General features: G+C 42.7%; 1 protein-coding gene across 16 annotated transcripts in view; it reads right to left on the reverse strand.

The window, feature by feature from the left end:
* Positions 1 to 15,125, reverse strand: part of RBFOX1 (RNA binding fox-1 homolog 1) — a 1,530,248-nt gene that overhangs the window by 906,840 nt on the left and 608,283 nt on the right. For all 16 annotated transcript variants that reach the window (XM_042971117.1, XM_042971116.1, XM_042971113.1 and 13 more), the window contains one exon: positions 12,667 to 12,714. In XM_042971117.1, coding sequence (XP_042827051.1) covers positions 12,667 to 12,714 — 48 coding nt within the window. The remainder of the gene's footprint in view (positions 1 to 12,666; positions 12,715 to 15,125) is intronic.

The raw sequence follows: 15,125 nt of genomic DNA on the forward strand, positions 1-15,125 counted from the left end.
AGTTTCACGGCAATTTTGCTAGAATGGGAAAGTATGTCAACATCGCCTATTTGGTAGGCAGAAATTAGTATGCCACACTGGCTTTACTTTGCCTTTTTGTACAGCTATCAAGGACAGGTGTTCACCATGTGTTTGTTTCTATGTGATTCTATCCTTTGTGTGAATTTTTTGTTAGCTCCTTAGTGATCACTCGCAAGCTTTTGTGATTTCCCCATGAAGACACTTCACTCCTATTGTCAGGGCAGAATAAGTATTTGTCAATTTATGCATTGATGAATTACATCAACTGAAAAATTCAATTTAAATAGATCAAATTAAAAACTGTATTTTTTTCCTCATTCCAAGTTATGGTACTATTTTGAGGGGATGCAAAACATACATTTAAGTTCTATTACTTCCTTGACCTGATTCTCTGTATACCATAGGAATCAGTTATTTGACCGGATCAAGGGCCTGGGAAAAGCTATCAGCCTCCCTGGCTGAGTCATTCTGCTTGCATGCCTCATGACCAGGATTTGCTTCCTGATGTATCCCTTAACCAAACGCTAAAACATTTTGAGTTCCACATATTTTATGTTCTAAAGGATCTGTCCTGGGGCGTCTGGGTGGCTCAGTCGGTTAAGCATCCAACTTCGGCTCAGGTCATGATCTCCCAGTTTGTGAGTTTGAGCCCCACGTTGGGCTCTGTGCTGACAGCTCAGAGCCTGCAGCCTGCTTCAGATTCTGTGTCTCCCTCTCTCTTTGCCCCTCCCCCACTTGCGTGTGCGCGCGCGCTCGCGCGCATGCGCTCTCTCTCTCTCTCTCTCTCTCTCTCTCTGTCTCTCAAAAAACAAAAAAATAAACATTAAAAAAGAATTAAATGATCTGTCCTCCAATCCACCGAAAAAACTTTCTGGTTAAAAAGAAAATATGAAAAACCTTTGGTTGACCTGCAGATTCTGAAAGCTTTTAGTCTGCAATGGCTATAGTAAAAGATAATGCATTTTTGATGATTTTATTCAAAAATAAATTCTAACCTAGGGGCGCCTGGATGGCTCAGTCCTTTAAGCTTCTAACTTCGGCTGAGGTCATGATCTCACTGTTCATGAGGTCAAGCCCCGTGTAGGGCCCTGTGCTGACAGCTCAGAGCCCGGGGCCTGCTTCGGATTCTGTGTCTCCCTCTCTCACTACCCCTCCCCTTCTCCTGCTTTGTCTCTCTCTCTCTCTCTCTCTCTCAAAAATAAATAAACTTAACAAAAATTTTTTTAATTTATAAAATAAATAAATAAATAAATAAATAAATAAATTCTAACCTATAATAGACCAAAAAATAAGCCAATTAAAGGGATAAAAATTCAATATAACACAGGCACATGTTTCTGCATGCCTGTGCATATGTGAATTTGCACGTGTGAGAATGTTTTCCCCACTCGACCTTTGGATTCTGTTGCTACTGCATCAAGTCCCATCAAAAATTATTTCAGCACTCCAGCTACTAAGATGGATGGTATAATCCCTGGGTTTTCTGACCTTGATCAACATGAAGAAAATTTCAGCTGAACTGTGCAAAAGTTCTGGGACAACATAAATCACATTTGGACAGGACATGCTTTCTATCTAAAGTGTCGTAAAGTCACCCAATCACATATCAAGAAGTGGTATAATAAAACACACCAAGTGAAGAGGAAAAAAAATTAATTAACACTCACACCACTCATCACAAAAGAAGCCGATGGGCATTTTTTTTTTTTTGAGAAGAGATGACAGAACTATCCTAGAAAACTAGCTGTGCATTTAATTGTTTCCTAAATGAATTTTAATTCATAGTTGAAAGAAGTATCAGTAAAAATTACACAAAAAATAGACTTGCTTTTTTTGAGTAAAATAAATGACAAATGAAAGTAACAGCTATAATTAATAGTATTAAAATGTAAGCAAGTCAGCCCCAATTAATACATAATGCAAGGAGATGACAGATATCTTGTAGATAAATCACACTTTTAAAATTGAGGTTTCAAAAGCATAACCCTACCTGAGGCTGAAGTCAGGTAACTTATGACCAGAAGTAACCGAAGAGAAAAGGCTTCTCAAGGGCCTAGGAAAAGTGAAGCTATATGTGTCTAGCATAAGGCTCTTATGTATTAAATTGTGTTTAAGCCACGCACAAATATCTATAAACATACCAGTGGCTTCACGGACTGAAAATCTGTAACATAACAAGAAAAACAGGTGCTCAAAAGTAAAGACCAAACAGAGAATGAAACAGAAGCATGAAGTGCCTGTCTTCTCTTCATCTTTGGGCTTAAATGTGAAGCATTTAGGGTTGTTTCACTTACCAGTTGCCAGATTCAACTTTCAGTGCCAGGAACCACCTTTTTCTGGCACACACACTGTAACTCCCCCTCCTTCACCTTTGTCAGGCATCACTAATCAAACGTGCACTCTTTCTGTAAAACCCAGGGCTCAGACTCCTCATCAACACAGCACTCTGTACAGACACCATCAATCAATCTGAACTAATGCCAGAAATTAAACCTGTTTCCATTCACTGGCCTACACTTGTAGGTAGGCTTTCCAACCCTCTCTATGCACCCTCAACCAGATTCATAAGTGCATGCAGGATACACAGAATCTTCCACTGGTAACTGGGGACCTGGTATCTAGTTTTATCTTTCCTATTTACTTAGCTATGTACTTAACTGGTCCTACCAGTTTTACTTAACTTCTCTCATCCCACTGGAGATCCAAGAAAATGACACCACAGTTAAAGAAGACAACAAAACAACAAAAGCATATGGTAGAATGTAACAGGGTAGCCTGCATTTCTTGAAGGCATATCATCTGCATAGCCAGGATGCTGAGTACCCTAAGTAAATTAGCTCACTGGGTCCCACAGTCACCCCCAGAAAGTATCTACTCTATTTCTCTCCATTTTACAGCAGATCATGAGCATCTGCAAGGTTAAGTAACCAGGAAGTGGCCAGGCTGGGGTTCAGACCCAGGCCTTTGAGAATCCTGAGCTAAAGCTCTTAGCCAGTCTGTTATGCCGTGATTCTTTAGACTAGCTTCCCAAAGCCAACATCAAGGCTGACGGGAGGGTGTTTCAGGCAAATGGCCTGATCCACCTCAAGAGCTTTTCACTGCGCTCTATGTGTTACATCTTTGCCCGAGGTACTGCTGAATGTGCCCAGCACCCCTCATCATCTGTCATTTGGGTTTCTGACCCATCAGAGGCTAATTTAACTCCACACCACATCCATTTTAGAAGCTCTTCCAGTTTTTATGTGCCTTCCCCATCCCCCAGCCCACCACTACCTTCAAATTTCCCTAAAATAAATGAAAGAGGAAAGGATGACTAACATGTCATTTTCAAAGTTCAGTAAAAGAGAAGGCATCAGCTAACCTGCAGATAAAATATAAAAGGCAGGTGCAGAGACCCATCCTAGAGTAAGGAACTCTTGTCTACAAAAATAACTCTCAGTCATGCAGAGAAATGAAGCAGTGACTGGAACCTGAGCATTTTGATCATTCCAAAAAGCAGACACATTGAGGACCTCAAGATAATACTTAAGGAGGACTGATTAAGAGGAAATTAAATGAGAGATGCATCACAGAATTCCATTTAGGACTGGCCCGAGGTATTCCTATTCCTTCGAGGACTTTGCTACAATAATTCTCAAAATCAGAGCAACCATTTACTTGTGTGCCAGGAACTGAGCATGCTGGGCAGTGAGGACCATTTGTTTTCTCCTGTGTAGCATCCTTGGCAGAAGTAGAATAGTCAGTGGTTAAGAATCAAAGGCAGACCCTGAGCTGGAATCTACCCTATACTTACTACTTAACTGTTAGCTAAGTCCTCCTTCCCTCAGTTTTCTCATCTGCAAAATAGGGATAAATATTGTACCTATCTTAAAGAATCTTTATAAAGATCAATAATAGAATGCACATAAAGTGCTAAAAACAGAGTCCAGTATATAGTAAGTGCTCAATGCATGTGAGGTCTATTACTTATCTGCATTTTCTCTTCTGGAAAAACAATCAGTCAAGGTTTCCTTTGGGGACTATACTCTGCCATACTCCATTTACGTCATTCAGCTGGGGCCCATCCTACTTCCGGTTGTGGATGAAAGCAGACAGACTAGCTGAGTACTGCTTTCCGTAACTAAGTGACTCAGGTTAAGCCAATGGCTATCATCCCCTGCATTTGTACCGAAACCACTGGAAAGGAAGCCCTCTCTTTCCGCAGGTAGAATTTAAGCCTGTAGCTAGTGATCCCCTTTTCTTTTCTACCACATTTGTATTTAAATACCACAATCCAACTAAACCAGAAGATAGCCCAATTTTGCTGTTATGAGACCTAACAGGCTGTCTTTTCTTTTTAATCTTTAAGCTGGTCCAAATTGGTTTTCTCTTGTGCCATCGAAGATGTCCTAATATAGCCCACAAGAACACTATATGGCACGCATTATCTATCCCCATTTTATAGATGGTATGACTGTGGATCAGAAAGCTAATGTGGCTTTCCCAAGGTCTTATAACTACCAAGGGCAGAACTAGGATTCGAACCCAGATCTGCTCCCCAAACTGTTTTCTACCATATTACATTGTTTTTTTGAAATAAATCATGTAGAAGTGAACAAAAATGTCAAAGATTTCTTGGCAGCAACCAATTTTGGGGGAGAGGGAGTCCTCTCCAAAGTTGACTTCCATCCCCTGTCTGAGGTTCTGGACACATAATTCCAGACCCTGGCATTTATCTTCTCTACTTTTGGCTAGTCCCCAAGTCTAAGTAGAAATGATGTTGAGTCTGGCTTTTGATGGGCTACATGTGCAGCTCTCTGTCAGAATGTCCCAGGATAAGATGGGGTCTGTTGTGGTATACACACCAAATCTCATGAACATCTCAGCAGAAGGCAAATCTATAAATGTGGGTTGCTTTGCCAATGCTAGATGGCACCATTCTTTGGTAGGATATGGTGGCAGCAAGACTACAATGCTGCCCCAAACACAGCCAAACCACAGGCTGGGTAGTGGCTGTGGATTCATCTGGAAGGAGAGCCTTGCTTGATAGGAATGATGGCTAATAGTGTGAAGAAGATTCAGGGTCTTGAGGAATTTGCATGAGAAGAGGAATGTAATGCCCAGAGAAAGGGTAATCAAAGCACACAATAGCTTTGCTGGTGTTAGATGACCCCACCCTACTCTTTGGCCAGAGATAGTGGGGCCAGAGGTGACCTTCCGGAGGTTTTAGGGGTCAAGCATAAGCTGTGGACAAGTAGACACCATAGGCAATGGGAGAGTCTTCATGTATCTGATTATTTCACACCATCAAATCACATTCCATGTAAGATTTCATTCTGTGACGCAGGACAAAGCACTCACTCTCAGATTTGCAAGGCCATAGGTGGCTTGGCCCTTGCTCACTTCCTGCTTCATCTCAAGCCACACACCTCTGTTCAGTCCCTGAGTCATGCCATGTTTCTTCATCCAGACTTCCATCTTTGAACGCCACCCAGGAGTCTCTCCCCCTCTCCCTGCCTTCAATTGCAACTCAAATATCATTGCTCAGGGATGCTTTAATTTCCATTTCCACTGCTTTGGGGAATCTTGGAGCATCTCCCCATGTAATGCATACACATCATGAGCCTTAAACAACATTTGGAGCAGAAAAGAAATCCAATCCCCAGACAAATCCTGAGTCTCACCAAATGGCACTCACTGCAATCTTTGCCCTTGTCCTCCTTGAGTATCTCATTTCAGTCTTTAATGAGGAACTCGTCCATGAATACTTCCCATTCCAGGGAGAGGCCCTCCGAGTAAGGAGGACACCTTCCCCTCTGTCTTTGTTCTGCCTGTCAGAGCCCAGAGGACTACTCCACCCCTAGCCCCACAGCAAGAGAACAGTACAAATAGAAAACCAACTCTGATGACTGCTTTGTGCTCATTTTCAACCTCACTGCCATCTAAGCCTCTGAAATCCAGGAGATTCATTTCTTGTCCATGTCAATCAACTCCTTCACTTCTCATGGCAGCCAGCTGGATGCAAATACGTAAGGCGGCCAGCCTCTGGCATGTCCCTTGATGGAGCTGCCCAAGACCTGGGGTCAAAGTCGCCAAACCACATGGATAGGTCTGATGAACTCTCCCCAAATCCAGAACTACTTCCTCTCATCTCCTGTGTGGTTCTAGCTCACACTCATGCCCTCTCATCTGCATTCCAGCCTGGACTCCTGATTCCATCCTTGCCCCCAGCCAGTCTTCCTTACAAAGTTTGAAAATTCCCAAATGCAAACCCAAATCTCTCCTCTGATTGCAAACACACCGTCTGAAAACAGTTCCTTAAAATCCAGTTATTTGCAATCCTTATATACAATTTTTCAACATCCATCTGATTTTCATTAAATCCACTCAGTTGTTTTGTTCTTAATGAATATGTTATAATTATAAAAGACAGTCTTAGGCAGAATTATTTATTTATTATCTATTTATTTATTTAGAGCATGAGTGGGGGAGAGGGGCAGAAGGAGAGAGAGAGAGAAAAAGAGAGAGAGAGAGAGAGAGAGAGAGAGAGAGAGAGAGAGAATGAATGAATCTGAAGCAGGCTCCACACCCAGCTTGGAGCCTGATGTGGGGCTTAATCCCATGACCCTGGGATCATGACCTGAGCCAAAATCAAGAGGCAGATGCTCAACCAACTGAGCCACCCAGGTGCCCCTTAAATAGAATTTTTTAAAAGAAAATTGTATAGTGAAGTAAATGGAAAGAACAGTATCCTTTGTCATACACAAATGCAATGCAAGCCTAACTCAAAAGTAAAATAATGCTACCTTGGGGTTTGTTATGAATGAAACAAAACACCGACCAAGTTACACCTCCTTGGTGCAATCCCAAGGTCTGAAAAATAACCAAAAGAGTAACTTCAACACTCCTTCACTGAGATGATGCCATGTCCATGAGCCACTTGGAGGTATTTCATTTATCATCTGAAATCTGACTCCTGTATTTAGCAATACTGGCCCCAGAAGATGTGGTCCTTTTCCACCACACATCTTCAGAAAGAGGACATCTGGCTGGAAACCCAGCACCAGTATGTCTGAGCACTGGCTGGCCTCACCTTGCTCTAGGCAAAGCCTTCATCGTCATTGCATCCCTGCACTTAACCATGGCCAGACACTGGCTGAATCTGTGTGCTCTGGCCTCTCTCCCTGTTTCCTTAGGACTTCCTCTTTGGCAAGTTAGTCACACAAAGTTTCCAGCACCTCTTTGGTTCCATACACCTCTGGCTTCCTGCCCTCCCTTACTCTCCCCTTCCATTGGGAGGAGCGACTGATGCAAAGCTCTGATCCATCAGCAAGGCAAATAATACCCTCCATAATCTTCTATCCCTCACTGCCTCAGTCTCTCCTCCCACCACTCTCAGACATGCACACTAGGCCTGGACCTACCTGAAACATGCCACATTCTTTGACGCCTCTGTCTTTGCCTGATGAGTTCCCTCTGCCAGGAGGGCCTTCAACAGACTCCATCTCCAGAATTATGCACATAAGTGCTCCTCTGAATCCACTGAGATGTAGCTTATAGGTCTCAAGCCTTCTGCATCTCTTAAATCTTTTCTGCATATGTGTTTTACTTGGCTTGCATGGTGTTTTAAAAATCAGTAGCCTTCCATTAAAATCCATATTTCCAGACTGGCTGAGAAAAATGGCAAAACTAAACATATATTCCACATGGCAACAGGTAGCTGTATCACAGCTCCTGTATATGGGGCCACTGCTCTGGAGTTCGCTGCTGTCCCCTGCGCTTCATTTTACCCCACAATAGGATTCCTGCCTGGACCCAGCAGACGGCTGAGTTTATTTCTTGACTGAGGCCAAGCATCTTTTCTTGGGTAAAAGATTCCCCAAGTCTACTAGGTCCCGTTGGTTGTCCCTTTCTGTGAGCCTCCATAACACTTTCTGGGGACTTGTCTTTTTTTAAAGAGATTTAATTATAAATGACATGTGACGCCTGTAGGTGCAGACATTAGCAAAACAAAAATAAGAGTAGATACAGTTGACTGTACTCTTATTTTGTGCCAGGCATTCTATACACTGCCTTATGGTATTATCAACTCCTCAAACCAAATTTTCAAGTGAATTTTATCATCTTTAATTCACAGACAGACAAATGGAGACTGAGACAAGGTAAGATAGCTTCTCAAGGTCACAGTGCCGCTAAGTAGTACTGGGATTAAAACCCAGGACTTTCAGGCCCCAAAACCTATGGTTTTCACTACCACACTATGTTTACTCCCGTGTTGTGAGCACAGGATTTCTAATCCTTGCATATACCCTGGTGGAAATACAAAAGCTAAAACTGAACCACATCTATTGGAAAGAGAAGCCAAAAGTACACTTCTGGTGCTGTTTTCTCTTGTCCTCAAGACCAGAATTAGTCCTGGCATCCCCACCGCCAGGTGCCAATGACTCAGGAGAGGGTCGGGGCTGACAAGGCTATGTTAAGTCTCTACGGCAAGTCTCTACTAGCCTTTGACAAAAGGGGCTAAAAACGTGAGGGCTGAAAGGTTGCCCCAAATTGAAAGTCAGATTATGTTGTTGGCAATGGATGAAGATACCATTCTGGGCACAAATTCATCTGTTGGAAAGCACAAGTCTCTGACAAATTTAATTCTCATGTCTGTGTGTGTAAGAGAGTCTAGCATTAGTCTAGCGTTAGTTAGAGCTAAGAGCATAGCCTCGGCAGTAAGAATCTCTGAGTTCAAATCCTGGCCTCTGTAGTCACTTGACCTCGGGCAAGTCACTTAAGCTCTTACATTTTTTGACCTGTGTAATGAGGGTAATGTCGGTCCCTGCTACACAAGGTACAGGAAGTATTGGAGGCACTTAGGAGTCTTGATCCAGGGTAAGTATCATAAAAGGGAAAAGTCCGAAAGCTCAGGGTTAAGCCAGGCAGACGGCATCTACTATGAATCCCTATCACAGCTCCAACTGGATCCAATCTGAAAGTTGCTCTAACTTTGAAAACAGCTCAAACTTCCTTCCATGCAATTTCATAGCAGATCTGAAACTGTTTAGCTGCACCAGCCCAGGCGATAAGTGAGGAGAGGAAGGCCTGTCTGTGTTTATAGCCTTTGACAAATGGGCTCTCATCTCCTCCTGACAGATTCTACCCCGAGCTGATCCATCCACCTCTTCTGCCGTCACCTGAATCACGGTCTTCATAATAGTACTGAAATTCAGATGGATTTCACACCACAAATAAAAATGAATTTAAATGCCTCAGCTCCCCACCAGCAACACGGGTACTGTAAATGTCAAACGCACGCGGTTTTGCAAGGCCAGACGGCCGCTCCGAGTGATGGGTTACCTTGTGTCACCTTTGCTAAATCTGCATTAGCTCTGTGGCATTCACCTGTGGGAGGAAACAATCTGAGCTCTGCTTCCCACTTAAGGGTGAAAAATGCTGCCAGCCCTTGAGAGCTCCCTGTGACAGCCTTCTGGGTGATGCTAAGAAATGGCCAGAAAGCCATCTACATGCAGGTCTATTCACAGGGGCTCTGCTAATTGGTGGGCTTGCAAGAAAAAGGGAAATGTAAAACAGGAGGCACACCCAAGTACACACTGTGAATCTCTCCACACACAACCAGGCAGGGTTCTCCTTGCCAATGTCTGCCGATGGAACATATGCATCTGGGATAGAGAAAAATAGACACACAGGAGAGAAAAACGATTCTCTCATTGGGTCAATGCTGTCAGGTGGAACCAGCCTGTGTGCAGACCCGAAGAGCAAAGTTACTTCTCTTCATTAGGATGAGGGCTCTATCTCTTGCAATTCAGCATTTATCTCCCATCATTATACCTGGTCTGGGATTCAATCAGTTCAAAAATGATTCAGCTCAAGGTGAACGTCCCTACCAAACAGGATGGGGTGTGCAACTGGAGGGGGCAGGAGGGAGAGACCCTATTAGACTCTACAGCAAAGGTGAGATCTTGTTCTCAGAAATTCTTCTATCCAGAAGGTACTCAACCATACACCAATGTGTAGGTGTAAGCACACAGATACATCCACAGATAGAGTATACACTGAAGAGAGGCAGACAGGAAGGAAAAGTGAAAAGAAAATGAAAAAAGGAAAAAAACAAACAGTGTTCTTAAACATGCACCGAGTCCTACCGACATCAGGTTAAGCTTTCTTAACTAAAGGAAATGGAGTTTTAAAGAAATCACTGCTGGTTTCCCTTCAGAGCACTCAGCGATTCGTAAAAACCCACCCGGGCCAAGGGGCTGTGTCTTCAGAGGCAGGCTGACTTATTATGGCACCTCTGTCATCTCTTGTCACTTCAATTCCACTTTATCAAATTACTGATTTTGCCAGAAGCATTCGGATTAAATGGAGAGGGGCGCACACACACACGCAGGACTGAGTGTCATCGCTTCAATGGTGAAATTTCATAATTATACGTCAGGGTGACAGACGTTCCAGAGTGCATTCGAGAGACTGGATGAAGATCACTCCAGATGCCACGGCCGCTGTCTCCCTGCATGCCCTCGCACCACATCACGGTACATGGGGGTGGGACTGGCACTCTTCAGTGGAGGGCGGGACACTGCCCCTCTGGGATGGCTAGGGTTGACATTTCCATTAGGAGGCAAGACCCTGATGTAAAGAGCCTCCCCCAATACCTCACCCCCACTCCCAACCACATTAGGCGACCCAGAGAAGCTACTGCCCAAATGTAAGAATCAGCCCAAAAATAAACTGGAAAAGAATTGGAGAGGAAGAAAAGTTTTCCTTTCAAACAGAGCGAATAAAAAATCCTTAGAAAATAAGACGATCAAAATGGAAGGAGTCATTACAACTGTTGCTTTGCCAGGAGTCATCACCAATTAACTGCAGCAAAAGGGGTGTGGTTAATTCATGTATCATCCTTCATGAGCACTCATGTTTGGAAAACAACAGGTGAACCTGTTTAGAGATGAGGCTTTATCTAAAGTGCCTGACTCAACCCCACAGGCTATGACAAAGCATAGAAATGCGTGTGTGTGTGTCTTTGTGTGTGGGTACATGTGTTACTGTTTTCTGAAAACAGCTGAAGCCATGTACAGAATGATCACATACGACTTTTCCCCACCAGTCGGATCCACAGACTTGGGAGATCCTTATCACCATGATGTATGAACCAGGGGCAGTTTGGCTAGGTAGAATGGAGCTATGTGGCCAGCTTTCACTGCCCAGAGATTATTCTGGCTGCTCATTTATCTTGCTGGTGATGGAGCGGATATTGTTTTAACAGCATCAGGTCTCCTGGTATCTTTCAAACACTACTGGCAAAGAAGGTACCAAAAAAAATAATACTCAACAGAAACATGCTTATGAATTCTACAAAAGTCCAAGGGAAGTAGAAACAACCTGAACGTAGGAAGCAGGGCAGGAGACATGCTTTCACTGTGATGTGGGCAGAGTGGCTGGGGCAGATCACTGGTGGTACAACCGGTAGGAACAGATGAGAAAAGACTGTAGACACATGTTCAGCCTACGTTCCATTTGTCCAACTCACAAAACACACACCCGCAAGAATGCCGACACGCAAACAACACAGGGGATGCAAATATGAGTAGAAATGCCTTTGCCTGAAAACAAGAGCGACCCAAACCTGGAAAGGAGCTGAAGATCAGGCAGAGAGAATCTCAGCTACCGTATCATTATTCCTTTCAACACGAAGAGATTAACGCTCCTTAAAATAATGCACCATAATTGCCTTTTATTTAAAAGCAAATTTTGTTTTGAGGAGTGCTCAACCACCTTATTAATCAGCAGATGACTGAGCTATCACCAAATCAGGGCTGAAAACCTCTGCTTGACATAATACCTGCATTCAACAATAATGGTACAGTTGCACAGAGAAACATCTTTCAAAATTGTGGAACGATGTCAAAAGTAGCTGGGAGATATGTACCCTCAATTCACTTATTTGACCTCTTTGGATCCAAGGCATTAAAGGCAAAATTTGATCTGCTTGGATGCGCTTTACCAGGGAAACATCTGTGAACTCTTGTCAATAAGGACAGACTGTGGAGAACAATTGTCTAACAGCTGTTTTTCCTGAGGGGATCCACACCAAGTATAACAGGAAGATGAATGGGGGTTGGGGTGACTCTGAAAATGTAGGAAATGACCTCCCCTCCCTGCCCCCCAAAAACATCTCACATAAATAGATTTATGTGATAGAAAGTAGCCGCTCATGTAAATGTGTCATGATGGAAAGAAACTGAGGCAGCCTCTCTTTCAATGTGTATAAAAACCAAATATAGGGACAAAGCTTGCAAAGTCCAATATTTTATATTTTATCTCATATGTAAGATTATAATCATCAATGATGTTCAACAAAAATATGAAATGAGTTAAGGATAAATGAGCTATGAGAAGCATATGACTAAAATAAAAACCGGCACCAAGTTTTTTAATACTTAATTATGTAATGTACTCTTCATTGAAGCCATTAGAGATAACAGAGATTGCAAAGAAAAAAAAAAAGACAAATCTTTTAAAGTATGACTGTCTTTAAGTGTCTAATATCAGTACATGAATCACCTTTGCAAGCCACTGTCCAGCCTTTAAACACTTGGGTTTATATCATAGAGTTCTTGTTTTTTTGGGGAACCAAAAAGATGAAAAATACTGACTTACCTTTCTGTCCTCTATTTCCACACAGGTATTGCAGTCTGCTTTGATATCCTGAGAGGATGAGAAAAGAAAGAGAAAGAACAGGAATCATACTTATGGTCAGGGAACATTCAGCAGTGTCGTTGAAATGCCCTTTAAAATAATAAAAAACCCACGCTCCTAATGGTTGTTTCTCGAGCCATTGCTCTTTATAGCCCTTTTAAGAAGTATATGCCCTGGTGTTTGCATTAGAGACATATGGATGTCATAACTAAGCTTTATTACATGCAGATGTGGGGTGAAGGCAAAAGCTATGGATCAGAGGCCACAACAAAGAGAAGCTGATGGCTCGTAAAATAATATGCCCCCCTCCCCAATACCTTTATTCACATCAGCAGGAACTGCCCTCAACTCTCTCATTCCAGATTTAGGATACTCAAATCTACCTTCCTTCAACACAAAACCATCACCACCTATTTTTTTATGTTTCTGTCTGTCCAGCTATCCACCCTGTCATCCATCCATCATCCATCCATCCATTTATCCATGCATCCATGGTTCCTTCCATCCATCTTTATTGTACATCTACTTTTTTATGCACTTTTTCATGTTGCTCTGGAATGTAAAGATGAAAAAAAAACATGGTTTCTACTCTCAAGGAATTTACCAGTTAGATAAAATGTCTCCCCCACCCCACATATGTAATTGTAATATTCATTCACTAATGCATTCAGAAGATATACATTCAGCACCCTTGCTCTAGGAAATGAAGACTCAATAACATACAAAACACATGGAAAGTCCTGCCCTGGAGAGGCTTACATTCTGCTAGAAGAGAAAGACAATAAAAAAGAAACATCAATAAATGGTATTTTATAAGAGGATACGTACTACGAAGAAAAATAAAGCATGGAAAAAGGAATGAAAATGTAAGATGGGGGAATAAAATTTTAAATTTAAAGAGAAGTGGCAGGGGCGTCCTGGTGGCTCAGGAGGTTGAGCAACTGAATTGGGCTCCAGGCAGGATCTCACAGGTCATGACATTGAGCCCCACGTGGGGCTCTGCACTGACATCTCAGAGCCAGCTTGGGATTCTGTCTCCCTCTCTCTCCTCCCCTCCTCAGTTCACACACACACACACACACACACACACTCTCAAATAAATGAATAAATAAATAAATAAACAAATAAACAAAACAATCATTAAAAAAATATTTTTAAGAGAAGTGGCAACTGAGCAAAGGCTTGACGGAAGTTAGGGGATGAGCCTGCTCCTGGGGAAAGAGCATCTCAGGCAAGGGAGAGCAAGTGCCAAGTATCGGACACAGTTAAGCTACAGGAAGGAGGAAGGAAGACTCGGGACAGGAGAGAAATTTATTAGGAAAATAGTGGGAGATGAGATCTGAGGAGGACGTTGGGCTTTATTCTGAAAGTAGTGAGGAACCACTCAAGTTTTATCGTGTTTTATCTTGTGGCAAAATACACGTAACATTTACTATTTTGACCATTCAAAGTGTTTAGTGGTTTAGTGGCATGAAGCGCTTTCACGTTGTCGCGCAAACATCCCCACCCTCCATCTGTAGAACTTCTTCATCCTCCAATTGAAATGCTGCTCCCATTAAACACTAAGTCCCCACTCCTCCCGCCCCCAGTCCCTGGCGGCCTCAGTGCTACTTTCTTTCTCTGTGGGTTTGACTACTCTAGGTACCTCATAGGGTCAGTCTGCTACATCGGCCACAACGAAAGACCACAGATTGGGCAACTTTAATAAAAGAAACCTATTTTTTTTTTTCACAATTCCAGAGGTCACAAGTCCAGAATTGAGACGCTGTCAGGGTTTGTTTCTGGTAAGAACTCTCTTCTAGGCTTGTAGATGGCCACCTCCTGACTGTGCCCTCATGTGGTCTCTTCTCTATATGCAAGGAGAGATCTCTGGCATTCCTTCCTCTTCTTATAAGGACATGAGTGCCATCAAGCTAGGACCCTATGACCTTTTAAATCTCCATTATCTTCCTAAAGGCCTTATATCTAAAAACAGTCACATTGGGGGTTGGAGCCTCAACATATGAATTTGGGGATAGGGTACAATTCAGTGTATAACACTCATATTAGAGGGATCATACAGTGTCTGTGCTTTTGTGTCTGGCTTATTTCATCTGGCATGTCTTCATCTAAGTCTCAGCCATGTAGTAGCAGATGTCAGAATTTCATTCCTCTTTAAGGATGAAGAATATTCTATGTACACATTACATTTTGTTGACCCATTCATCCATGGATGGTTGTTTCAAACTTTTGGCTATGATGAATAATGAACATGGGTGTTCAAGTCCTTGTTTTCAACTCTTTCACATATATACTCAGAGGTGGAAGCTGGATGGAGTCCACAGGTGTCTTAAAGGATTAGAGGTGGAATATGAGAGAAAGACATAGGCCACGAACCATTCCAAGGTTTTTGGCCTGACCATTCTAGAATGGAGATGGGG

The sequence above is a fragment of the Panthera tigris genome, chromosome E3, assembly GCF_018350195.1.
Source record: "Panthera tigris isolate Pti1 chromosome E3, P.tigris_Pti1_mat1.1, whole genome shotgun sequence".
Classification (NCBI taxonomy): domain Eukaryota; kingdom Metazoa; phylum Chordata; class Mammalia; order Carnivora; family Felidae; genus Panthera; species Panthera tigris.